General features: G+C 45.3%; 1 protein-coding gene across 3 annotated transcripts in view; it reads left to right on the plus strand.

Annotated features, from left to right (window-relative positions):
* Positions 1-21,236, plus strand: part of LOC106592454 (pyruvate carboxylase, mitochondrial) — a 498,777-nt gene extending 477,541 nt beyond the window's left edge. For 2 of the 3 annotated variants that reach the window (XM_082965339.1, XM_082965338.1), the window contains exon 25: positions 116-556. In XM_082965339.1, coding sequence (XP_082821465.1) covers positions 116-541 — 426 coding nt within the window. In that variant the 3' untranslated portion in view covers positions 542-556. Of the gene's footprint in view, positions 1-115; positions 557-19,894; positions 20,036-20,702 lie in introns of those variants that run through there. The other variant, XM_082965340.1, reaches the window with a different exon arrangement.
* Positions 21,237-27,754: the final 6,518 nt, after the last annotated feature.

The raw sequence follows: 27,754 nt of genomic DNA on the forward strand, positions 1-27,754 counted from the left end.
GATTGTGGTTGTGGTTGATATTGTGATTGTTGTTGTGATTGTGGTTGTGGTTGATATTGTGGTTGATATTGTGATTGTGGTTGTGATTGTGGTTGATATTGTGGTTGTTGTTCAGGTGGAGGAAAGAGCTGATGAGCTGTCCTTCCCTCTGTCCGTGGTGGAGTTTCTACAAGGACACATTGGGATACCGCATGGAGGCTTCCCCGAACCATTCAGGACCAAGGTAACACACACCCCCACACAGGGACACACACACAGGGACACACACAGGGAGACACTCACACAGGGACACACACAGGGAGACACACACACACAGGGAGACACACTCACACAGGGAGACACACTCACACAGGGAGACACACAACCCCACACAGGGACACTCACACAGGGACACACTGACAGGGAGACACTCACAGGGAGACACTCACACAGGGAGACACTCACACAGGGAGACACTCACACAGGGAGACACTCACACAGGGAGACACTCACACAGGGAGACACTCACACAGGGAGACACTCACAAACATTTCACATTTGAGCAAATACTGTTATCTAAAGCACCTTACAGTCAGTGCATTCAACCCTTTAGTAGTAAAGAAACAACCACTCCCAGTACCACCCTTATTACAGTACCACAATTATTACAGTATTACCATTATTACAGTATCACCCTTATTACAGTACCACCCTTATTACAGTACCACCCTTATTACAGTAACACCCTTATTACAGTACCACCCTTATTACAGTAGCACCCGTATATACAGTACCACAATTATTACAGTATCACCCTTATTACAGTATCACCCTTCTTAGAGTACCACCCTTATTACAGTACCACCCTTATTACAGTAGCACCCGTATTACAGTACCACAATTATTACAGTATTACCATTATTACAGTATCACCCTTATTACAGTACCACCCTTTTTACAGTATCACCCTTATTACAGTATCACCCGTATTACAGTACCACCGTTATTACAGTACCACCATTATTACAGTATCATGATTATTACAGTATCACCGTTATTACAGTATCATGATTATTACAGTATCACCGTTATTACAGTATCACCCTTATTACAGTACCACCCGTATTAGTACCACCGTTATTACAGTACCACCCGTATTACAGTACCACCATTATTACAGTACCACCCATATTACAGTATCACCAATTATTACAGTACCACCCGTATTAGTACCACCGTTATTACAGTACCACCCGTATTACAGTACCACCATTATTACAGTACCACCCATATTACAGTATCACCAATTATTACAGTACCACCCGTATTACAGTATCACCGTTATTACAGTACCACCCTTATTACAGTACCACCATTATTACACCTACCACCCTTATTACAGGACCACCCTTATTACAGGACCACCCTTATTACAGTACCACCCTTATTACAGGACCACCCTTATTACAGTATCACCGTTATTACAGTACCACCCGTATTACAGTACCACCCTTATTACAGTATCACCCTTATTACACTTTCTTTCCGCTTTCAGGAGAATTAGTTCCTGGAAGAAAACAACTAATACGCAACACAGACTCAAACATTTTTTACATTTGAGTCATTTAGCAGACGCTCTTATCCAGAGCAACTTACAGTAGTGAATGCATAGATTTCATACAATTTCATACATTTCATTAAAAAAAAAATCTGTGCTGGCCGCCCGTGGGAATCGAACCCACAACCCTTGCGTTGCAAACACCATGCTCTACCAACTGAGCTACAGGGAAGGCACTCAAACTCATTAACATAAATACACACACACACACACACTCAAACATTACACACATACACACACAACGCCCACTTTTGTCGGTATCTCCCGAGAGAAGAAGAGGTAGGGAGAAAGCAGACCTCCAGGAGTGTTATATCAACCATTTTGAGAAGATTTGGGGAATATTGATGGTTAAAGGGACAATCTGTGATTCAAATAACAGCAAAGTGGTCACACTTCACTTACTAATATAAAAGTGTTTTTTTTAAATACGCCGCAATCCCAGATTTCCCTTTAAATATGGTGGATCTCAACACAATCTTCAACTCTCTTGCAGTTTTTTTCCAAATGCTTACACACGCTTTCAAAACTGTCTCTCCTTTTTTCAAAACTCTACACACAATTCCTAAAACTGCACACACAAAATGCAAAATGCCTCACATCTCCTTCAAAATGTAACACTGCATTCAAAATGCCATTAAACACATGTCAGAATGAAGCATTTACATCAAATGGCAAAACACTGCTTTCATAATAGTACATGTTTGGATATACCATGTAAACACTGTTCTAAATCTAAAGCTCGTTGGTCTTTCATAGGCTTATATCTACATTTCAATACAATGTTCTACAGTGAAAGTAATCTGCTGAGAGGGGTAACAAGTACACTGTAAACACCAATGCAATGTAGAAACAGAAAATATTTATTAGGCCAAACATTACCGTTGTATACAGTAGCATGCAACAAAACCATAAACATATGTAAACCAAAAGTATATTCTTTAGAATACAGTAAAGAACACAATTGTGTGTGTGGGGTCCCGGGGGGGGGGGGGGGGGGGGGGGGGGGGGGGGGGGGCAGTCCAGGAATTGGGGGGGGGGGGGGGGCAGTCCAGGAATTGGTAGGGGGGGGGGGGGGGGCAGTCACCAGTGCTAAACTACGCTTCATCTCTTCTCCGGGCTGGGTCTGGCCACAATACTTCGTCCACATCACAAGATACGTTTTCTCTTGCCAAACATCGAGGGAAGTATCTCCTAGCATGGCGTATCCAACCTTGGACAGAGGCAACCTCTATGCGTCCTCCATTGCCTGGTGAAAACTAACATTGTCCCATAAAACCCCAAATCTAGCAGGCTCCTGATCTGGATCAGGGACAAGCATTGTGTAAATTGCATCCAGAAAAGTGAGCATACCCTATGGCTGGTGTTGTACGGACCCAGTGTGGCATTGTGATGGAGGACCCCGTTTTGAGTGATGGCAGCACACATAGTTATATTACCCCCACGCTGTCCAGGGACATTGGTAATTGCCCTCTGTCCTATTGTGTGTGTGTGACCTGGTGAATAAGTGTAGCATTTTGATTGGTTGTGTTTGGAAAAGGAAAGCAAGTCACTTCCTGTTAGATTTTTGTGTTTTTAGGTAGAGAATTGTGTGTAGTGTTTTGAAAAAAGTGTTTTATGTAATTGACAACTGAGTCAAAGGCTGAGAAATAGCTTATGGTTTTGGATATTTGGTGTGTAGTTTTGCACTTTGAGTGAGAGTTTTCAAAAATAGTGTGACATGAAAAGATTTTGTGTGTAAGCAGTTGGAAAAAACTGTAAAACTGCATGTGATCCCTCTCTCCCTTCCTTCCTTCCTCCCTTCCTTCCTTCCTTCCTTCCTCCCTTCCTCTCACCCTCCCTCACTCCCCCCTTCCTCTCTCCCTTCCTTCCTCTTTCAATTATATTTCAATTTCAATATAAGGGCTTTATTGGCATGGGAAACATATGTTAATATTGCCAAAGCAAGTGAAGTAGATAATAAACAGAAATTAAATAAACAATACAAATGAACAGTAAACATTACACTCACACAAGTTCCAAAAGAATAAAGACATTTCAAATGTCATATTATCTGTATATATACAGTGTTGTAATGATGTGCAAATGGTTAAAGTACAAAAGGGAAAATAAATAAACATAAATATGGGTTGTATTTATGTATTTACAATGGTGTTTGTTCTTCACTGGTTGACCTTTTCTTGTGGCAACAGGTCACACATCTTGCTGCTGTGATGGCACACTGTAGTATTTTTTGTTAACTTCTTCCCCCCCCTCCCTTCCTCTCTCTCTCACTCCCTCCCTCTTCCTCCCTCCCTCGCTCTTCCTCCCTCCTCCCCCCTCTCTCCCTCTCTCTCTCCCTCCCTTCCGTCTTTCCTTCCATCCTTCCCTCCATTCCTTCCTTCCTCCTCCCTTCCCTCCCCCTCTCCCCCCCTCCCACTCTCCCTCCCTCCTTCACACTCACTCCCACCCTCACTTCCTCTCGCCCTCCCTTCCTCCCTTCCTTCCTTCCTCTCACCCTCCCTCCCTCACTCCCCCCCTTCCTCTCTTCCTACCTCCCTCCCCTCCCCTACCTCCCTCCCTCCCTCCCTCCTTCTCTCCCTCCCTCCCTCCTTCCTCTCTCCATCTCCTGAGAGAAGCAGTAGCCTCCAGTCACAGAAGAAAATAACAAACTTTGTTGTTTGTCTGCTGTGGCGTCCCCCCAGAGTCACAAACAAACAAACACGCGCACACACACACACACACACACACAACACACACACACACACACACACACACACACACACACACACACACACACACACACACACACACACACACACACACACACACACACACACACACACACACACACACACACACACCATTACTAGGGGGGCACAGTAGGGGAACTGGGGGTGTTTGTATTGGGGACATAATGTACTGTGACTTCAGAAACACATATAGATGTATACACTAACTAACTTAGAGCTCTACTGGGGCTCTCTCTCCTGCTAGCTGGATGCCAGCCGACAACATCCGGTGAAATTGGAAGGTGCACATTTCGAATAAATTATCGTAATATTAAACATTCAGTTAACTTCTTTGGGATAGGTGGCAGTATTTTCACGTCCGGATAAAAAAACGTACCCGATTTAATCTGGTTACTACTCCTGCCCAGAAACTAGAATATGCAGTTACGAAATTCAGGAAAATAGACCCTGTCCCTTAGAAAATATTTACCAAATAAACCAAAGTAAAAAATTATAAAAAAGTAACACAATATCATAACAATAACGAGGCTATATAAAGGGGGCACCTGTACTGAGTCAATTTGCGGGGGTACAGGCTAGTTGAGGTAATCTGTACATGTAGGTAGGGGTGAAGTGACTATGTATAGATAATAAACAGTAAGGGGTATAGGCTAGTTGAGGTAATCTGTACATGTAGGTAGGGGTGAAGTGACTATGTATAGATAATAAACAGTAAGGGGTATAGGCTAGTTGAGGTAATCTGTACATGTAGGTAGGGGTGAAGTGACTATGTATAGATAATAAACAGTAAGGGGGTACAGGTTAGTTGAGGTAATCTGTACATGTAGGTAGGGGTGAAGTGACTATGCATAGATAATAAACAGCGAGTAGCAGCAGTGTACCAAACAAATGGGGGGGGGGGGGGGGGGTGTCAATGTAAATAGTCCGGTGGCGATTTGATTAATTGTTCAGGAGTCTTATGGCTTGGGGGTAGAAGCTGTTGAGGAGCCTTTTGGTCCTAGACTTGGCGCTCCGGTATCACTTGCCGTGCGGTAGAAGAGCAACCAGTCTATAACTTGGGTGACTGGAGTCTTTGACAATCTTTAGGTCCTTCCTCTGACACCGCCTACTATATGAGTCCTGGATGGCAGGAAGCTTGGCCCCAGTGATGTACTGGGCAGTACGCTCTACCCTTTTAGTACCTTGAGGTCGGATGCCGAGCAGTTGCCATACCAGGCGGTGATGCAACCGGTCAGGATGCTCTCGATGGTGCAGCTGTAGAACTTTTTGAGGATCCGAGGACCCATGACAAATCTTTTCAGTCTTTTCAGTCTTTTCACACACACAGTGACCGTATTATCACCACACCGGCACTCATAAGTAATGACCGCAGGAAAATTCCATGTTAATGTTGAGTCTAGGTAATCTCCTCTTGCACTCAGGACATGCGTTGGTAGTACCCAACTCTCTAACGACCATCAGGTCCTAATGGCCAGGTTCTAATGGCCTGGTACTCAGGGCTCTAACTACCATCAGGTCCTAATGGTCTGGTACTCAGGGCTCTAACTACCATCAGGTCCTAACGGCCTGGTAATCAGGGCTCTAACTACCATCAGGTCCTAATGGCCTGGTACTCAGGGCTCTAACTACCATCAGGTCCTAATGGCCTGGTACTCAGGGCTCTAACGACCATCAGGTCCTAATGGTCTGGTACTCAGGGCTCTAACTACCATCAGGTCCTAATGGCCTGGTACTCAGGGCTCTAACAACCATCAGGTCCTAATGGCCTGGTACTCAGGGCTCTAACTACCATCAGGTCCTAATGGTCTGGTACTCAGGGCTCTAACAACCATCAGGTCCTAATGGCCTGGTACTCAGGGCTCTAACTACCATCAGGTCCTAATGGCCTGGTACTCAGGGCTCTAACTACCATCAGGTCCTAACGGCCTGGTACTCAGGGCTCTAACTACCATCAGGTCCTAACGGCCTGGTACTCAGGGCTCTAACTACCATCAGGTCCTAATGGTCTGGTACTCAGGGCTCTAACTACCATCAGGTCCTAACGGCCTGGTACTCAGGGCTCTAACTACCATCAGGTCCTAATGGCCTGGTACTCAGGGCTCTAACAACCATCAGGTCCTAATGGCCTGGTACTCAGGGCTCTAATGACCATTAGGTCCTAATGGCCTGGTACTCAGGGCTCTAATGACCATTAGGTCCTAATGGCCTGGTACTCAGGGCTCTAATGACCATTAGGTCCTAATGGCCTGGTACTCAGGGCTCTAACTACCATCAGGTCATAATGGCCTGGTACTCAGGGCTCTAACTACCATCAGGTCCTAATGGCCTGGTACTCAGGGCTCTAACTACCATCAAGTCCTAATGGCCTGGTACTCAGGGCTCTCTAACCACTCTGATATCAATACAAATGAAATCGAAAAATCACGTAGAACACTTATCAAAACAGTATGTGCTATTAAAACTATTAAAACTCACCTCACTGTGATTGATCAATTTGAAGAAATAAGTTCAGGTTGAACCTGAAAGGAAAACATGGTCATTGTGGATGTTGTTTCAAAGTCTAACACAATGAAATGAACAGCTTTCTAAGGTGATGATTCATTCAAAACAACATATGCATATTAGAGCTTATGCATATGCATAGGCATATGAGCAGAAGCCCGAAAAAAAAACGCAATTAAAATGATGACTGTGCCTTTATACAGTACGTAGCCTATCGCATATTATGCATGGCAGAAAAACATAAAACAAAACTGATTTTAGATGTCTTAATTGGTCTAGCCTATACTCCAAAATTAAACAAATTCGAGTAATCGCCTTTGAGTGTGGACTGTTTCATCATGCATAATCGATGGACTAGTTACCTTATGCTCCAAAATGTCTATCCACGAGTCTGGGAGAGAACGTATAGCCCTAGGCAATGCAGTTGGTTCATTCATTGTGCAGGGCAATTTTGAATAGCTTTTGAATAGCTTTAATATTTTCATAATTAATTGGGTTACACATTACCTTTAGCTATACAGAATATCTCACCACAATGCTTTTCCATCTCCTCATTTCTCCCTTTTATTCCCGTCTCGAGCGCTCAGACGGGCTGTCAACAGTTTAGTGAAGTATATTTTGTTGTGAAAACATGTTACTATCAATGTTCACGAACAAATTTCACTTGGTTTCCCAAACGAAGCCCTGGGTAGCTGCAGGAACAGGATTGGAGAGCCCATGGCATACAGAGTACTGGGCAGCTGCAGGACAGGATTGGAGAGCCCACGGCATACAGAGTACTGGGTAGCTGCAGGAACAGGATTGGAGAGCCCACGGCATACAGAGTACTGGGTAGCTGCAGGAACAGGATTGGAGAGCCCACGGCATACAGAGTACTGGGTAGCTGCAGGAACAGGATTGGAGAGCCCACGGCATACAGAGTACTGGGTAGCTGCAGGAACAGGATTAGAGAGCCCATGGCATACAGAGTACTGGGTAGCTGCAGGAACAGGATTGGAGAGCCCACGGCATACAGAGTACTGGGTATCTGCAGGAACAGGATTGGAGAGCCCATGGCATACAGAGTACTGGGTAGCTGCAGGAACAGGATTGAAGAGCCCATGGCATACAGAGTACTGGGTAGCTGCAGGAACAGGATTGGAGAGCCCACGGCATACAGAGTACTGGGTATCTGCAGGAACAGGATTGGAGAGCCCACGGCATACAGAGTACTGGGTATCTGCAGGAACAGGATTGGAGAGCCCACGGCATACAGAGTACTGGGTAGCTGCAGGAACAGGATTGGAGAGCCCACGGCATACAGAGTACTGGGTGAAATATCACCTATGTTGCAGCGACCAACTAAATACAAAATTACCGCAAAAATGGATGAGTCAAGTGGAAGGGGGAGAAAGTAAGGAACTTGTCTGTCGGCCCTGAATTAACCAAAATTGGTTAAAGAAAATTGGGATGAATTATAAAGTATACCAGTTTCATTTAAGGACCAGCAAATATTTGGTTTGATATTTTAATGAACAGATACGTAAAACGACACCAGATCCAAAACTTCGAGTTTTTTCATTTAAATTATTAAAACAAAATTCTTGCAACCAATAGAATGTTTATATATATATATATAAAATATATACACTGCTCAAAAAAATAAAGGGAACACTTAAACAACACAATGTAACTCCAAGTCAATCACCCTTCTGTGAAATCAAACTGTCCACTTAGGAAGCAACACTGATTGACAATAAATTTCACATGCTGTTGTGCAAATGGAATAGACAACAGGTGGAAATTATAGGCAATTAGCAAGACACCCCCAATAAAGGAGTGGTTCTGCAGGTGGGGACCACAGACCACTTCTCAGTTCCTATGCTTCCTGGCTGATGTTTTGGTCACTTTTGAATGCTGGCGGTGCTTTCACTCTAGTGGTAGCATGAGACGGAGTCTACAACCCACACAAGTGGCTCAGGTAGTGCAGCTCATCCAGGATGGCACATCAATGCGAGCTGTGGCAAGAAGGTTTGCTGTGTCTGTCAGCGTAGTGTCCAGAGCATGGAGGCGCTACCATGAGACAGGCCAGTACATCAGGAGACGTGGAGGAGGCCGTAGGAGGGCAACAACCCAGCAGCAGGACCGCTACCTCCGCCTTTGTGCAAGAAGGAGCAGGAGAAGCACTGCCAGAGCCCTGCAAAATGACCTCCAGCAGGCCACAAATGTGCATGTGTCTGCTCAAATGGTCAGAAACAGACTCCATGAGGGTGGTATGAGGGCTCGACGTCCACAGGTGGGGGTTGTGCTTAGAGCCCAACACCGTGCAGGACGTTTGGCATTTGCCAGAGAACACCAAGATTGGCAAATTCGCCACTGGTGCCCTGTGCTCTTCACAGATGAAAGCAGGTTCACACTGAGCACGTGACAGACGTGACGGAGTCTGGAGACGCCGTGGAGAATGTTCTGCTGCCTGCAACATCCTCCAGCATGACCGGTTTGGCAGTGGGTCAGTCATGGTGTGGGGTGGCAATTCTTTGGGGGCCGCACAGCCCTCCATGTGCTCGCCAGAGGTAGCCTGACTGCCATTATGTACCGAGATGAGATCCTCAGACCCCTTGTGAGACCATATGCTGGTGCGGTTGGCCCTGGGTTCCTCCTAATGCAAGACAATGCTAGACCTCATGTGGCTGGAGTGTGTCAGCAGTTCCTGCAAGAGGAAGGCATTGATGCTATTGACTGGCCCGCCCGTTCCCCAGACCTGAATCCAATTGAGCACATCTGGGACATCATGTCTCGCTCCATCCACCAACGCCACGTTGCACCACAGACTGTCTAGGAGTTGGCGGATGCTTTAGTCCAGGTCTGGGAGGAGATCCCTCAGGAGACCATCCGCCACCTCATCAGGAGCATGCCCAGGCGTTGTAGGGAGGTCATACAGGCACGTGGAGGCCACACACACTACTGAGCCTCATTTTGACTTGTTTTAAGGACATTACATCAAAGTTGGATCAGCCTGTAGTGTGGTTTTCCACTTTAATTTTGAGTGTGACTCCAAATCCAGACCTCCATGGGTTGATAAATTGGATTTCCATTGATTATTTTTGTGTGATTTTGTTGTCAGCACATTCAACTATGTAAAGAAAAAAGTATTTAATAAGATTATTTCTTTCATTCAGATCTAGGATGTGTTGTATATATATGGGAGACACAACGATTCTCAGCTCTGCAGATTTTGTTGCGAAGAGACAGAATCATTAGATAATGTGTTTTGGTAGTGTCCATATGTAGCTGTGAAGAGACAGAATCATTAGATAATGTGTTTTGGTAGTGTCCATATGTAGCTGTGAAGAGACAGAATCATTAGATAATGTGTTTTGGTAGTGTCCATATGTAGCTGTGAAGAAACAGAATCATTAGATAATGTGTTTTGGTAGTGTCCATATGTAGCTGTGAAGAGACAGAATCATTAGATCATGTGTTTTGGTAGTGTCCATATGTAGCTGTGAAGAGACAGAATCATTAGATAATGTGTTTTGGTAGTGTCCATATGTAGCTGTGAAGAGACAGAATCATTAGATCATGTGTTTTGGTAGTGTCCATATGTAGCTGTGAAGAGACAGAATCATTAGATCATGTGTTTTGGTAGTGTCCATATGTAGCTTGTTTTTGGTCACAGGTTCAGGAATGGATAAAGAATTACAATATTTACCTGGAGATAACTCTGCAGATCTGAAAAGTCATAGTCAATCAGTAATATAGTAATACTCTTAGCAACAAACAAAAAAATGTTTATCTTTAATTTACAATCTTTAGTAACTATGAGAATCAAAAGTTTTAGGACTTTTGTGAAAACACCACACCTCAGGGTTGAGTGGAGCTGACAGGTGGAACTAATAATCAGATAATGTAAAATATACTGTGTCTGTAAAATGTATAAAGGTTCACAACGTTTGTGAAACAGCACAGTTAAAAAATGTATTGGCAAATAGAAATCACAACTGGATAGTGTTCAGAGATAGATGGGAGGGGTTGAGGGTATCTGGAGGATGGGACTAAAAACCAACAAAGGATAACTAATGTAAAATATACTGTTTCTGTAAAATGTATATAGTATGTATAAGCTGGAAGTAGAAGCCCAAGTGTTGTTGTCAGTCAGTTGACTCCAATAAGGGAGGGGCGGTAGGGTTAAGGGAACATAATAAAATAAAATATATTTTAAAAACATATCAATACAGTACCAGTCAAAAGCTTGGTCACACCTTCTCCTACACACACACCTATTCAAGGGTTTTTCTTTATTTTTACTATTTTCTACATTGTAGAATAATAGTGAAGACATCAAAACTATGAAATAACACATATGGAATCATGTAGTAACCAAAACAGTGTTAACCTCTCTGGGCTAGGCGGGACGAATTCGTCCCACCTACGCAACAGCCAGTGTAATCCAGTGGCGCGATTTTCAAATACCTTAGAAATGCTATTACTTAAATTTCTCAAACATATGACTATTTTACAGCATTTTAAAGACAAGACTCTCGTTAATCTAACCACACTGTCCGATTTCAAAAAGGCTTTACAACGAAAGCAAAACATTAGATTATGTCAGCAGAGTACCCAGCCAGAAATAATCAGACACCCATTTTTCAAGCTAGCATATAATGTCACAAAAACCCAGAAGACAGCTAAATGCAGTACTAACCTTTGATGATCTTCATCAGATGACACACCTAGGACATTATGAAGAAGGCGCAGCAGCGCCACTACAACCTCAAGAGGCTGAAGAAATGTGGCTTGTCACTGAAAACACTCACAAACTTTTACAGATGCACAATCGAGAGCATCCTGTTGGGCTGTATCACCGCCTGGTACGACAACTGCTCCGCCCATAACCGCAAGGCTCTCCAGAGGGTGGTGAGGTCTGCACAACGCATCACCATGGGGCAAACTACCTGCCCTCCAGGACACCTACACCACCCAATGTCACAGGAAGGCCAAATCATCAAGGACAACAACCACCCGAGCCACTGCCTGTTCACCCCGTTATCATCCAGAAGGCAAGGTCAATACAGGTGCATCAACACTGGGACCGAGAGACTGAAAAACAGTTTCTATCTCAAGGCAATCAGACTGTTAACCTGTCTGGGAACCTGGGACGCTTGCGTCCCAGCCTAGTCAACAGCCAGTGGAATCGCGTCGCGCGAAATACAAATACCTCATAAATGCTAAAACTTGATTTTCTCAAACATATGACTATTTTACACCATTTTATAGATACACCTCTCTTGAATCGAACCACGTTGTCCGATTTCAAAAAGGCTTTACAGCAAAAGCAAAACATTAGATTATGTTAGGAGAGTAACCCTGCCAAAAATAATCACACTGCCATTTTCAAAGCAACTAGCATGCATCACAAATACCCAAAACACAGCTAAATGCAGCACTAACCTTTGACAATCTTCATCAGATGACACTCCTAGGACAACATGTTACACAATACATGCATTTTTTGTTCGATAAAGTTCATATTTATATATAAAAACAGCATTTTACATCGGCGCGTGACGTTCAGAAAATATTTTCCCTCAAATGCTTCCGGTGAATCAGCGCTACAATTTACAAAATTACTATTCGAAAACATTGTTAAAATGTAATATTGTCATTCAAAGAATTATAGATTAACATCTCGTTAATGCAACCGCATTGCCAGATTTAAAAATAACTTTACTGGGAAATCACACTTTGCAATAAATGAGGTGCTATGCTCAGAAAAATAGGCTAGGCGATACAGGTTAGCGCCATCTTGGAACCATCTAAAATTTACATTTTACATTTTACATTTTAGTCATTTAGCAGACGCTCTTATCCAGAGCGACTTACAGTAGTGAATGCATACATTTCATACAATTTCATACATTTTTTTTTTTGCTGGCCCCCTGTGGGAAACGAACCCACAACCCTGGCGTTGCAAACACCATGCTCTACCAACTGAGCTACAGGGAAGGCTAAATCAAATATACTATTGTAAATATTCACTTACCTTTGATTATCTTCATCAGAAGGCACTTCCAGGAATCCCAGGTCCACAACAAATGTAGTTTTGTTCGAAAAAGTTAATCATTTATGTCCCAATAGCTCCTTCTTGTTAGCGCGTTCCGAAGGCTACTCATAATGTACTGAAGCGCGCGGGACTTGTCGTCACGAATGTGCAAAAAATATATATTTACGTTCGTTTAAACATGTCAAACGTTGTATAACATAAAATCTTTAGGGCCTTTTTCAATCAGAGCTTCAATAATATTCAAGGCGGACGATTGCATTGTCTTACTAAACGTTTCGGAACGAGAGGGTAGCCACGGGCGCCCGCGTCAATAGTAGTAATGGCCCTCCCCCTATGACCAACTTTCCAGGCCTCTCGTTCGGTCAGTTTTTACCGGAGAAGACTCAAACTACTTTGTAAAGACTGTTGACATCTAGTGGAAGCCTAAATGAATCCTAACTTACGGTGTGTTTCATAGGCAAAGTGTTGAAGGTGATTCCACAAATCAGATTTCCACTTCCTGCATGGAATCTTCTCAGGTTTTGGCCTGCCATATGAGTTCTGTTATACTCACAGACACCATTCAAACAGTTTTAGAAACTTTAGAGTGTATTCTATCCAAATCTACAAATTATATGCATATTCTAGTTACTGGGCAGGAGTAGTAACCAGATTAAATCGGGTACATTTTTTATCCGGCCGTGCAAATACTGCCCCCTAGCCCCAACAGGTTAAACAGCCATCACTAACATTGAGTGGCTGCTGCCAACATACTGACTCAAATCTCTGGCCACTTTAATAATTACAAATTGGATGTAATAAATGTATCACTAGTCACTTTAAATAATGCCACTTTATATAATGTTTACATACCCTACATTACTCATCTCATATGTATATACTGTACTCTATACCATCTACTGCATCTTGCCTATGCCGCACGGCCATCGCTCATCCATATATTTATATGTACATATTCTTATTCATTCCTTTACACTTGTGTGTATAAGGTAGTCGTTGTTGAATTGTTAGATTACTTGTTAGATATTACTGCACGGTCGGAACTAGAAGCACAAGCATTTTGCTACACTCGCATTAACATCTGCTAACCATGTGTATGTGACCAATAAAATGGGATTTGATTTGACACACACACACTGTTGATTTGTTGAATCAGGATAGTGAGAATAGATGTTCATGTTGTCCTATGTCTTTCTTCCTCTCCCTTTCCCTCTGTCCTCTTGCTCTGTTCTCTCTCTGTCCTCTCTCTCCATTCTCTCTCTCTGTCCTCTCCCTTTCTCTCTGTTCTCTCTCTTTTCTTTCTCTCTATTCTCTCTATCTGTTCTCTCTGTGTCCTCTCCCTTTCTCTCTGACCTTCTCTCTTCTCTTTCTCTCTGTCCTCTCTGTCCTCTGTCCTTCTCTCTTCTCTCTGTCATCTCTCTGTGTCCTCTTCCTTTCTCTGTTCTCTCTCTGTCCTCTGTGTTTCTCTCTTCTCTTTCTCTCTGTCATCTCTCTGTGTCCTCTTCCTTTCTCTGTTCTCTCTCTGTCCTCTGTCCTCTCTTCTATTTCTCTCTGTCCTCTCTGTGTCCTCTCCCTTTCTCTGTTCTCTCTCTGTCCTCTCCCTTTCTCTGTTCTCTCTCTGTCCTCTGTCCTCTCTTCTATTTCTCTCTGTCCTCTCTCTGTGTCCTCTCCCTTTCTCTCTTCTATTTCTCTCTGTCCTCTCTCTGTGTCCTCTCCCTTTCTCTCTTCTATTTCTCTCTGTCCTCTCTCTATGTCCTCTCCCTTTCTCTCTTCTATTTCTCTCTGTCCTCTCTCTGTGTCCTCTCCCTTTCTCTCTTCTATTTCTCTCTGTCCTCTCTCTGTGTCCTCTCCCTTTCTCTCTTCTATTTCTCTCTGTGTCCTCTCCCTTTCTCTCTTCTATTTCTCTCTGTCCTCTCTCTGTGTCCTCTCCCTTTCTCTCTTCTATTTCTCTCTGTCCTCTCTCTCTCTCCCTCTCCCTCTACCTCCTCCTCCTCCTCCTCCTCCTCCTCCCCCCCCCCAGGTGTTCCAGGAGTACAAGGAGTTCACAGGGAGCTTCGGTCCCGTCGACTGCCTCAGCACACGGCTCTTCCTGGACGGGCCCAAGATAGCAGAGGAGTTTCAGGTTGGTGGTAATATCTTGGTTTCTTTTAAGCATCTTTGGTGCAGTCCTCTTTATTTTTTAGCTGAGCAGTTTGAGGTGTATTGTAGTGTATATAATAATGTGTATTAATAATTCATATTTATCCTGAGAGTCCCAGGAAATACCACAAAAATCAGAAGCGCCCATTTAAAGTGTTTAATTAAAACCAAGATATGGTTTTAATGCCAGAGTTCTCCCCAAATAAGAGAGGCACTACGACACCTTGTCGGCTTGGCTGCACCACTATGGAAAGATTTCAAATTAAACTGATATTTAGTGAGTATAGAGTAACTATCTTTGATCGCCAATTAAATTGTGGTCAATTGCGAAACAGGCTGTTCATAAATTCAGAGCGTTATCATGTTCCTCAATTAATTCAGCGTATTTCAGCAGTAAGGCTATCTCGACCGCTCAGGACCCACAGAGCGCAGCCGGAGTATAGACTACAGCCTCTTTGTAACAGCAGTCAAACAACAGTCAAATGACCAAAGTTGCTAAGCTTGCTATAGATAATATCCTTCAGTGAATTACAGGATATCTCCTATATTTGTCACCATGTAGTTGATGGTTCTACAGACAGCAGATGTGCACATGAATAAACGGGGAGATGAAGCGAGGAAATTGTTGAAATATCAACGTATCCTAACGTGGGATCAACTCTGTTGTAAAAAAAAAAACGAAATATCCATATCTACTCTCATACCGTTTGTTGATCACACATTCTCTACTGAACAGTACTAGGAGACAGTGCAGAGAAGTGGGTGGGGGGGGGGGGGTGTTATAGCTGTATTTTGACAAGCGTAAGCGAGAGATGTGCTTTGATAATGCCACCTATGAAATACAGAATAAAGTTAAGAATTTTCATGTGAGACAGGAGTCAGGATTTTGGGGGTTTCAGTGGGACAGGATAATAACAAAGAATTTTCCCTCATGTCTCTCTGAATTGTTAACCGACTTCATGTCTGTGTCAGAAAACGTAATGAATTATGCATAGGACTGTCAACATTGGTGGCTACAAAAAACGGCACACTTTATTTTATAGGCTATAACGTCTGTGTTTTTCTATAGGGTTTATTAACAGTGTTTAACTTAGAGACAGAGACAGACATAGAGACATAGAGATTAGAGACATAGAGACAGAGACATAGAAACAGAGACATAGAGGCAGAGACATAGAGACAGAGACATAGAGACAGAGACATAGAGATGCTGTAGAGATCAGAGACATAGAGATCAGAGACATAGAGACATTGAAATCGGAGACATGGAGATGGAGACATAGAGACAGAGACACAGAGACATAGACATAGAGACAGAGACAGAGAGACGTAGAGACATAGACACAGAGACAGAGACACAGAGACACAGAGACAGAGACACAGAGACATAGAGACAGAGACATAGAGATAGAGACAGAGATAGAGACATAGAGATTGGAGACATACAGATTGGAGACAGAGACATAGAGATCAGAGACAGAGACATAGAGACAGAGAGACAGAGAGATTAGAGACATAGAGATTAGAGACAGAGACATAGAGAGCAGAGACTTAGAAAATGGAGACAGAGACATATAGACAGAGACATATAGACAGAGACGTAGAGACAGAGACGTAGAGACAGAGACGTAGAGACAGAGACGTAGAGAGCAGAGACGTGGAGAGCAGAGACTTAGAGAACGGAGACATAGAGACATAGAGACATATAGACAGAGACAGAGACATATAGACAGAGACAGAGACATATAGACAGAGACAGAGACATAGAGAGCAGAGACAGAGAGAGCAGAGACTTAGAGAATGGAGACAGAGACATAGAGACAGAGACTTAGAGACAGAGACTTAGAGACAGAGACATAGAGACATAGAGACAGAGACATAGAGACATAGAGAGCAGAGACTTAGAGAATGGAGACAGAGACATATAGACAGATACATAGAGACATAGAGATGGAGACAGAGACAGAAACATAGAGAGCAGAGACTTAGAGACATAGAGACAGACAGAAATATAAACACCTGAAATAGACTAGTCACACCATATGAGACAAAAATAGAACATGATATACTAGAATAGAACATGATATACTAGAATAGAAAATGATATACTAGAATAGAACATGATATACTAGAATAGAAAATGATATACTAGAATAGAACATGATATACTAGAATAGAAAATTATATACTAGAATAGAACATGATATACTAGAATAGAACATGATATACTAGAATAGAAAATGATATACTAGAATAGAACATGATATACTAGAATAGAACATGATATACTAGAATAGAACATGATATACTAGAATAGAACATGAATCCCAAGAATAGTTTCTAGATGATGAACAGTATGACAGCCATAGCCTATAGCAACATACATATACAGTGAGCACCATAATTCATTGGACAGTGACAATGTTTTTGTTATTTTGGTTCTGTACTCTAGCACTTTGAGTTTGAAAGGATACAACGACAATGAGGGTGAAGTGCAGACTGTCAGCTTTAATTTGAGGGTATTTTCATACATATCGGATAAACTGTTTAGAAATGATAGCACCTTTTGTACAGGGCCCCCCCCCCCCCCCCCCCCATTTTCGGGCATCAAAAAACATTGGACAGTTTAACATAATGTAAAATTAAGTAATCATTGTTAGTATTTAGTCGCATATCCTTTGCATGGAATGACTACTTGAAGTCTGCGATGCATCGAAGTCACCAGACGCTGGGTATCTTCCCTGGTGACGCTCTGCCAGGCCTGTACTGCAGCCTTGTTGCATGATGAAGTGCCGTCCAATGAGTTTGGAGACATTTGGTTTGATCTGAGCAGATAAAATATTTCTGTAGACTTCAGAATTCATTGTTCTACTTCTGTCTGCAGTCACATCATTGATGAAGACAAGTGAGCCTGTTCCACTGGCAGCCATACAGGCCCAAGCCATAACACCCCCTCCACCATGTTTCACGGATGAGGTGGTATGCTTTGGATCATGGGCATGTCTTTTTTTCCTCCACACTTTCCTCTTTCCATCACTCTAGTACATGTTAATATTTGTCTCATATGTCCACAATACCTTTTTTTCCAGAAATCTTGTTGCTCTTTTTAGGTGCTTTTTAGGAAACTGTAATCTCGCCTTTCTGTTCTTCAGGCTTATCAGTGGTTTGCATCTTGGCGTGTACCCTCTGTAGTCCTGCTGGTGTAGTCTTCTACGTATGGTAGACTTTGACACATCTACACCTTCATCCAGGAGAGTGTTTTGATCTGTTGGGCTGTAGTCAGGAGAGTTTTTCTTCACCATAGAGAGTATTCTCCGGTCATCCACTACAGTGGTCTTCCTCTGGTCTTCCTCAGTCTACCGGGTCTTTTGACATAATTGAGTTCACCGGTTGTTGTTTTCTTGTTAATAATGAACCAAACTGTTGACTTGGGCGTGCCCAGGGTTTTTGCAATGTTCCTGATTGATTGATTTTCATTTGCATCGAACACTGCTGTCTTCCTCATGTTGTCACACCCCAACAACAACCTCCAAAAGGCAATAGCAAAGTCTAGAATCAATACTATTCATCAACAGCTCTCCTGCATTCACTAACGACACAAATGAATACACCTGCCTAACGACACACATCTGTGAAGACAATTCAACAAATACTTGTAGTACCTTAAAATGGGGGGACCATGTACAAAAGGTGCTGTCATTTCTAAACGGTTTATCCGATATGTATGAAAATACCCTCAAATTAAAGCTGACAGTCTGCACTTCACCCTCATTGTCGTTGTATCCTTTCAAACTCAAAGTGCTAGAGTACAGAACCAAAATAACAAAAACATTGTCACTGTCCAATGAATTATGGTGCTCACTGTATCTACAGGGGAGATGGGTTAACAGTACGACAGCCATGTCGCCTATAGCAACATACCACTAGCTACAGGGGAGATGGGTTAACAGTACGACAGCCATGTCGCCTATAGCAACATACCACTAGCTACAGGGGAGATGGGTTAACAGTACGACAGCCATGTCGCCTATAGCAACATACCACTAGCTACAGGGGAGATGGGTTAACAGTACGACAGCCATGTCGCCTATAGCAACATACCACTAGCTACAGGGGAGATGGGTTAACAGTACGACAGCCATGTCGCCTATAGCAACATACCACTAGCTACAGGGGAGATGGATACAGGGGAGTCGCTGAAATAGCAACATAAAGTAGACTGATATAGAAACAGTCACTGAAATTGCAACACTGAGGCACAGAGAGAGTATATCAACTATGCTTGTAATGTTCAAATTAAATCAAATTACATTTATTTGTCACAAATTGTATTTGTTTTAGTGCCAGCATCGGTTTGTGGTGGTAAATAGACAGCTACAAAGAATATAGACAAACTCTCTTGGTAAATAGTGTGATCTACAGCTTATCATGAGATACTCTACCTCAGGCGAGCAAAACCTGGAGACTTCCTTAGATTTCCAAATTCTCAAGTTTTCCCAAAATTCCGGTAGGAAAATTCCCGGAATCAGAAGGGAATAAGCAAGAGATCCGCAATCCCATATTAATCCGGAATCCCATGTTAATCCAGAATGCCATGGTTTTAAAATAGCAGTTCTGTTCAGGAACAATATAGATCACTTTCGTTCCTGGTTTTCTGTTCTGTTCCATGAAACAGTTCAAACCCCTGACTAAAATAGACTGGAATAGTCACTGAAATCACCCAAGCATGCACAGAGGATAGAGTGATTCTGAAGACAGTACAGATTTATATACGACATACAGAGGACTGAAAATAGCTACTGTACATTACATCTCTCTTTCTCTCTACATCTCTCTCCCACTCCTCTTTCTCTCCATCCCCCTCTTCCTCCCTTTCCCTCCCAGGTGGAGATAGAGAGAGGGAAGACGTTACACATCAAGGCCCTAGCGGTGGGAGACCTGAATAAGACAGGTCAGAGAGGAGTGTTCTTTGAGCTCAACGGTCAGCTGCGGTCAGTCCTGGTCAAAGATAACCTGGCCATGAAGGTAAGTCTGATTTATTGGTTAATTCATAGATGTATTAATTGACGGATTGAAGGTTGAAGACTGGACTGGACTAGATTGGACTGGACTGGATTGGATTGGACTGGATTGGACTGGATTGGACTGGACTGTGAACATTATGATCTCAAGGGGAAGGGAGCATTGCTGTTACCTGGACTAGACTGGACTGGACTGTGAACATGTGATCTCAAGGGGAAGGGAGCATTGCTGTTACCTGGACTAGACTGGACTGGACTGTGAACATGTGATCTCAAGGGGAAGGGAGTATTTGCTGTTACCTGGACTAGACTGGACTGGACTGTGAACATGGGATCTCAAGGGGAAGGGAGTATTTGCTGTTACCTGGACTAGACTGGACTGGACTGTGAACATGTGATCTCAAGGGGAAGGGAGTATTTGCTGTTACCTGGACTAGACTGAACTGGACTGGACTGTGAACATGTGATCTCAAGGGGAAGGGAGTATTTGCTGTTACCTGGCTCTCTTCATTCATATCCTCATGACATCAATCTAGGTCTCACTGTTGAAGAGCAAAGACAACTAGGATCTCATAGATCCATCAATCCTTGATTGATTGACTGATGATTGATTGATGGATTGATTGATGGATTGATTGATTGATTTTTCTCCCCACCTCCCCCTTCTACAGGAGATGAAGTTCCATCCTAAGGCTCTGAAGTCCGTCCGGGGTCAGGTGGGGGCACCCATGCCCGGAAAGGTCATCGAGGTCAAAGTTGAGCCTGGTCAGAAGGTGGAGAAGGGTCAGCCGCTTTGTGTTCTGTCAGCTATGAAGATGGAGACTGTGGTTAACTGTCCACTGACTGGGGTTGTCACGGTGATTCATGTGAACACTGGTACCAGCTTGGAAGGAGATGATTTGATATTGGAAATCACTGCAGAGGAGTAGAGAGATGGAGTAGAGAGATGGAGTAGAGAGATGGAGTAGAGAGAGGGAGAGAAAGAGTGGACTGGGGAGATAGGGAACTCTCTAGATAAAAAGGTTTGCAGAACTAGGAACCAAATGGATATTAGGAGGGAACGAGCAGGAGTAGGAGAGAAAGAGAGAGAGAGAAAAAGAGAGAGAGAAGAGGAGGAGAGAGAGAGGGAGAAAAAGAGAGAGAGAGAAGAGGAAGAGGAGAGAGAGAGAGAGAGAGAAGAGGAGGAGGAGAGAGAGAAAGAGAGACAGAAGAGCAGGAGAAAAGGTTTTATTTCAGCTGAGTAATTATTCGTTGGTGAATTAATTACCTTTACTAATGATGTTTAAATTAGCAGCAATAATGTGGTGACTCTGGGGATAGAATGTATTTAGCTGTTGATATTCTCCTCTGTGTGTGTGTGTGTGTGTGTGTGTGTGTGTGTGTGTGTGTGTGTGTGTGTGTGTGTGTGTGTGTGTGTGTGTGTGTGTGTGTGTGTGTGTGTGTGTGTGTGTGTGTGTGTGTGTGTGTGTGTCACCGGCTGCAAACTTGTTTTAATGTTGAATCTAGCGGAGCGGGAAAACCTATTCTTGAGGCTTTGAAATATTAATGGTAACATTTTGTTAGCCGCTGCCCGACGCTACACACGCGCAATGCATCGTGGGACAGTTAGTCATGGCGACGTCACCGTCGTCAATCTCACACATTTTAGAATAGAATCAAGGTTTTCTATAATTGTTATAATCATATTGACTGTTTATCCATTGTGTCTTAATAAGGTAGTCTGCATCTACTGGTAGAAGTTGAATATTACTTTCATTTAAAATGTTATTCCAGGCAGCCAACTTAAATTTTTTAGTGAAATGAGATGACTTATGAGATGAATATTTTGTACCAGATGTTTTTAAAAGGAAAAAGCCTGAATTATATATTATATGGGTACGGTTTTGTCAAAAGCTACTTTGCAATCAACCCAACACAGATTCCCCTCCCTCTACCTTTTCACCTCAGAACCCCCACACTCTCTCTCTCTCTCTCCCTGCCTCCCTCCCTCGCCTCTCCCCTCCCTCCCTCTCTCTCTCTCCCTGCCTCCCTCCCTCCCTCTCCCCCTTCCTGCCTCCCTCCCTCCCTCTCTCTCTCCCCCTTCCTGCCTCCCTCCCTCCCTCTCCCTGCCTCCCTCCCTCTCTCTCTCTCTCTCTCTGCCTCTCTCTCTCTCTCTCTACCTCTCTCTACCTCTCTCTACCTCTCTACCTCTCTCCCTCCTCTCCCTCCCTCTCCCTCCCTGCCTCCCTCCCTCTCTCTCTCTCTCTCTCCCTCCCTCCCTGCCTCCCTCCCTCCCTCTCTCTCTCTCTCCCTGCTTCCCTCCCTCTCCTCCCTCTCATCTCTCTCTCCACTGCTCCCTACCTACCTTACCCTCCCTCCCTCCCTCCAGCTCTCCCCTGCCTCCCTCCCTCTCTCTCTCTCTCTCTCTCTCTCACTGCCTCCCTCCATCTCCCTCCCTCCCTCCCTCTCTCTCTCCCTGCTCCCTGCCTCCTCCCCTCCCTCCCTCTTTCTCTCTCTCCCTGCCTCCTCTCCCTCCCTCTCTCTCCCCTGCCTCCCTCCCTCTCTCTCCTCCCTCCCTCTCTCTCTCCCTGCCTCCCCTCCCTCCCCTCCCTCCTGCCTCTCTCCCTCCCTCCCTCTCACTCTCTCCCTGCCTCCTTCCCTCCCTCCCTCCCTCTCTCTCTCCCTGCCTCCTTCTCCTCCCTCTCTCTCTCCCTGCCTCCTTTCCCTCCCTCCCTCTCTCTCTCCCTGCCTCCCTCCCTCCCTCCCTGTATAACATATACACCAACCAACCAACCAAGTTGTCCTGGACTGTATTTTAAAAGGCTTTTACAATAATATTTTGTGGATGTACTTTCTTTTTTTCTCTCTACACATTTCTATCTGAACTTTAGTTACTGAGATTTACTTGTAATGTTAACTTGAATTATTACAAAACAACAACAGTGTTAACTAATGATTGGTGTTTTTGTCCTATACTTTCATTTAAATAAAGTTCATCCAAAATGTACTTTAAATAAAGTTAATCCAAAACGTAAGGTGTTCTCATTGGGTGAGGATGAGTTTGGGATTGTAACAGAGTTAGAACTGGGGAGAATCTTTTGCTGTTCTTATAGCATAAAGTTGCAGTGTGTGTGTGTGCGCGTGTGCGTGTGCCTGTGTTTGTGTCTGTGTGTGTGTGTGTGTGTGTGTGTGTGTCTGTGTGTGTTCGAGAGAGACTTGGCTCTCTCATTAAACTACAAAGCTGTTCCACAGAGGGAGCTGGGAAAGAGAACCAGTGCCGTCACACCTCTCATCTCTTGACAGGCTAACTTTCAGAACGTCCTGTTCCTTCATATGGCTACTGGGGAAGACCAGACAGAGAGAGAGAGGGACCGGACAGAGAGAGAGAGAGACCAGACAGAGAGAGAGAGGGACCAGACAGAGAGAGAGATGGGAACCAGACAGAGAGAGAGAGACCAGACAGAGAGAGAGAGACCAGACAGAGAGAGAGAGACCAGACAGAGAGAGAGAGAGACCAGAGAGAGAGAGAGACCAGACAGAGAGAGAGAGGGACCAGACAGAGAGAGAGAGACCAGACAGAGAAAGAGAGAGACCAGACAGAGAGAGAGAGAGACCAGACACAGAGAGAGAGACACCAGACAGAGAGAGAGAGAGACCAGACAGAGAGAGAGAGGGACCAGACAGAGAGAGAGAGGGACCAGACAGAGAGAGAGAGAGACCAGACAGAGAGAGAGAGAGAGACCAGACAGAGAGAGAGATGGGAACCAGACAGAGAGAGAGACCAGACAGAGAGAGAGACCAGACAGAGAGAGAGAGGGACCAGACAGAGAGAGAGAGACCAGACAGAGAGAGAGAGACCAGACAGAGAGAGAGAGACCAGACAGAGAGAGATGGGGACCAGACAGAGAGAGATGGGGACCAGACAGAGAGAGAGAGACCAGACAGAGAGAGAGAGGGACCAGACAGAGAGAGATGGGGACCAGACAGAGAGAGAGAGGGACCAGACAGAGAGAGAGAGGGACCAGACAGAGAGAGAGAGGGACCAGACAGAGAGAGAGGGACCAGATAGAGAGAGAGAGGGACCAGACAGAGAGAGAGGGATCAGACAGAGAGAGAGAGGGACCAGATAGAGAGAGAGGGACCAGACAGAGAGAGAGAGACCAGACAGAGAGAGAGAGAGACCAGACAGAGAGAGAGATGGGAACCAGACAGAGAGAGAGAGACCAGACAGAGAGAGAGAGACCAGACAGAGAGAGAGAGACCAGACAGAGAGAGAGAGAGACCAGACAGAGAGAGAGAGAGACCAGACAGAGAGAGAGAGGGACCAGACAGAGAGAGAGAGACCAGACAGAGAGAGAGAGACCAGACAGAGAGAGAGAGAGACCAGACAGAGAGAGAGAGAGACCAGACAGAGAGAGAGAGAGACCTGACGGAGAGAGAGAGAAACCAGACAGAGAGAGAGAGACCAGACAGAGAGAGAGAGAGACCAGACAGAGAGAGAGAGGGACCAGACAGAGAGAGAGAGGGACCAGACAGAGAGAGACCAGACAGAGAGAGAGAGGGACCAGACAGAGAGAGAGAGACCAGACAGAGAGAGATGGGGACCAGACAGAGAGAGATGGGGACCAGACAGAGAGAGAGAGACCAGACAGAGAGAGATGGAGACCAGACAGAGAGAGAGAGAGGGACCAGACAGAGAGAGATGGGGACCAGACAGAGAGAGAGAGGGACCAGACAGAGAGAGATGGGGACCAGACAGAGAGAGAGAGGGACCAGACAGAGAGAGAGAGGGACCAGATAGAGAGAGAGAGGGACCAGACAGAGAGAGAGGGATCAGACAGAGAGAGAGGGACCAGATAGAGAGAGAGGGGCCAGACAGAGAGAGAGAGAGACCAGACAGAGAGAGAGATGGGAACCAGACAGAGAGAGAGAGACCAGACAGAGAGAGAGAGACCAGACAGAGAGAGAGAGAGACCAGACAGAGAGAGAGAGACCAGACAGAGAGAGAGAGGGACCAGACAGAGAGAGAGAGACCAGACAGAGAGAGAGAGACCAGACAGAGAGAGAGAGACCAGACAGAGAGAGAGAGAGACCAGACAGAGAGAGAGAGACCTGACGGAGAGAGAGAGAGACCAGACAGAGAGAGAGAGACCAGACAGAGAGAGAGAGAGACCAGACAGAGAGAGAGAGAGACCAGACAGAGAGAGAGAGAGGGACCAGACAGAGAGAGAGAGGGACCAGACAGAGAGAGAGAGAGACCAGACAGAGAGAGAGAGGGACCAGACAGAGAGAGAGAGAGCAGACAGAGAGAGAGAGAGACCAGACAGAGAGAGAGACCAGACAGAGAGAGAGAGACCAGACAGAGAGAGAGAGACCAGACAGAGAGAGATGGGGACCAGACAGAGAGAGATGGGGACCAGACAGAGAGAGAGAGACCAGACAGAGAGAGATGGGGACCAGACAGAGAGAGAGAGACCAGACAGAGAGAGAGATGGACCAGACAGAGAGAGATGGGGACCAGACAGAGAGAGAGAGACCAGACAGAGAGAGAGAGGGACCAGACAGAGAGAGATGGGGACCAGACAGAGAGAGAGAGAGGGACCAGACAGAGAGAGAGAGGGACCAGACAGAGAGAGAGAGACCAGACAGAGAGAGAGAGACCAGACAGAGAGAGAGAGAGACCAGACAGAGAGAGAGAGACCTGACGGAGAGAGAGAGAGACCAGACAGAGAGAGAGAGACCAGACAGAGAGAGAGAGAGACCAGACAGAGAGAGAGAGAGACCAGACAGAGAGAGAGAGACCTGACGGAGAGAGAGAGAGACCAGACAGAGAGAGAGAGACCAGACAGAGAGAGAGAGAGACCAGACAGAGAGAGAGAGAGACCAGACAGAGAGAGAGAGAGGGACCAGACAGAGAGAGAGAGGGACCAGACAGAGAGAGAGAGAGACCAGACAGAGAGAGAGAGGGACCAGACAGAGAGAGAGAGAGCAGACAGAGAGAGAGAGAGACCAGACAGAGAGAGAGAGACCAGACAGAGAGAGAGAGACCAGACAGAGAGAGATGGGGACCAGACAGAGAGAGATGGGGACCAGACAGAGAGAGAGAGACCAGACAGAGAGAGATGGGGACCAGACAGAGAGAGAGAGACCAGACAGAGAGAGAGATGGACCAGACAGAGAGAGATGGGGACCAGACAGAGAGAGAGAGACCAGACAGAGAGAGAGAGGGACCAGACAGAGAGAGATGGGGACCAGACAGAGAGAGAGAGAGGGACCAGACAGAGAGAGAGAGGGACCAGACAGAGAGAGAGAGGGACCAGACAGAGAGAGAGAGGGACCAGATAGAGAGAGAGAGGGACCAGACAGAGAGAGAGGGATCAGACAGAGAGAGAGAGGGACCAGATAGAGAGAGAGGGACCAGACATAGGGGGAGAGAGGCCAGACAGAGAGAGATGGGGACCAGAGAGAGAGAGGGACCAGACAGAGAGAGAGATGGACCAGACAGAGAGAGAGATGGGGACCAGACAGAGAGAGAGAGGGACCAGACAGAGAGAGAGATGGGGACCAGACAGAGAGAGAGAGGGACCAGACAGAGAGAGAGAGACCAGACAGAGAGAGAGGGACCAGACAGAGAGAGAGGGACCAGACAGAGAGAGAGAGGGACCAGACAGAGAGAGAGAGGGACCAGACAGAGAGAGAGAGACCAGACAGAGAGAGAGAGGGACCAGACAGAGAGAGAGGGACCAGACAGAGAGGTATGAAAGTAAGATGATTGTATTTTTGGTCACGTCCGTCAGAGAGACATTGGCACTTGCCTTGTACACACAGACAGCATGAGTCTGTGGTATCTATGGTAACCACCCTGTTAGTCTTTGAAGTAAGAGAGAAGAAAGAAGGTAGGACATGATAGAGGAGACAGACATAGAGAGAGTGGGACCCAGGTAAGAGAGAGAAGTCCTCTTTAGAAGTGCTGCCCTTGAGAGAGATGAAGCTAGGTGAAGAAAGATGGGAGGAAAGCGAGAGGGAAAGAGGAGAGATGGGGGAGTGATGGGGGATGGAAGGAGAAAGGGAGGGGAGGGTAAGAGAAAGAGAGATGGGGAGTGATGGAGAAAGGGAGGGTTAGGGGAGAGAAAGAGGAGAGATGGGGAGTGATGGAGGGATGGAGGGAGAAAGGGAGGGGAGAGGAGAGAAAGAGGAGAGATGGAGGAGAGATGGAAGGAGAAAGGGAGGGGAGAGGAGAGAAAGAGGAGAGATGGAGGAGAGATGGAAGGAGAAAGGGAGGGGAGAGGAGAGAAAGAGGAGAGATGGAGGAGTGATGGAGGGATGGAAGGAGAAAGGGAGGGGAGGGGAGAGAAAGAGGAGAGATGGACGAGTGATGGAGTGATGGAAGGAGAAAGGGAGGGGTGGGGAGAGAAAGAGGAGTGATGGAGGATGGAGGGAGAAAGGGAGGGGAGGGGAGAGAAAGAGGAGTGATGGAGGATGGAAGGAGAAAGGGAGGGGAAGGGAGAGAAAGAGGAGAGATGGGGGAGTGATGGAGGGATGGAAGGAGAAAGGGAGGGGAAGGGAGAGAAAGAGGAGTGATGGAGGAGTGATGGAGGGATGGAAGGAGAAAGGGAGGGGAGAGAAAGAGGAGTGATGGAGGATGGAGGGAGAAAGGGAGGGGAGGGGAGAGAGCTTGTCGGCTGTGTTTAGATGTTTTGTAGTAAATGAGCTCACGGTATGGTGTACCTTAAGGCTGACAATC

This window comes from Salmo salar, chromosome 18 (genome assembly GCF_965601325.2).
Source record: "Salmo salar chromosome 18, fSalSal1, whole genome shotgun sequence".
Lineage (NCBI taxonomy): Eukaryota > Metazoa > Chordata > Actinopteri > Salmoniformes > Salmonidae > Salmo > Salmo salar.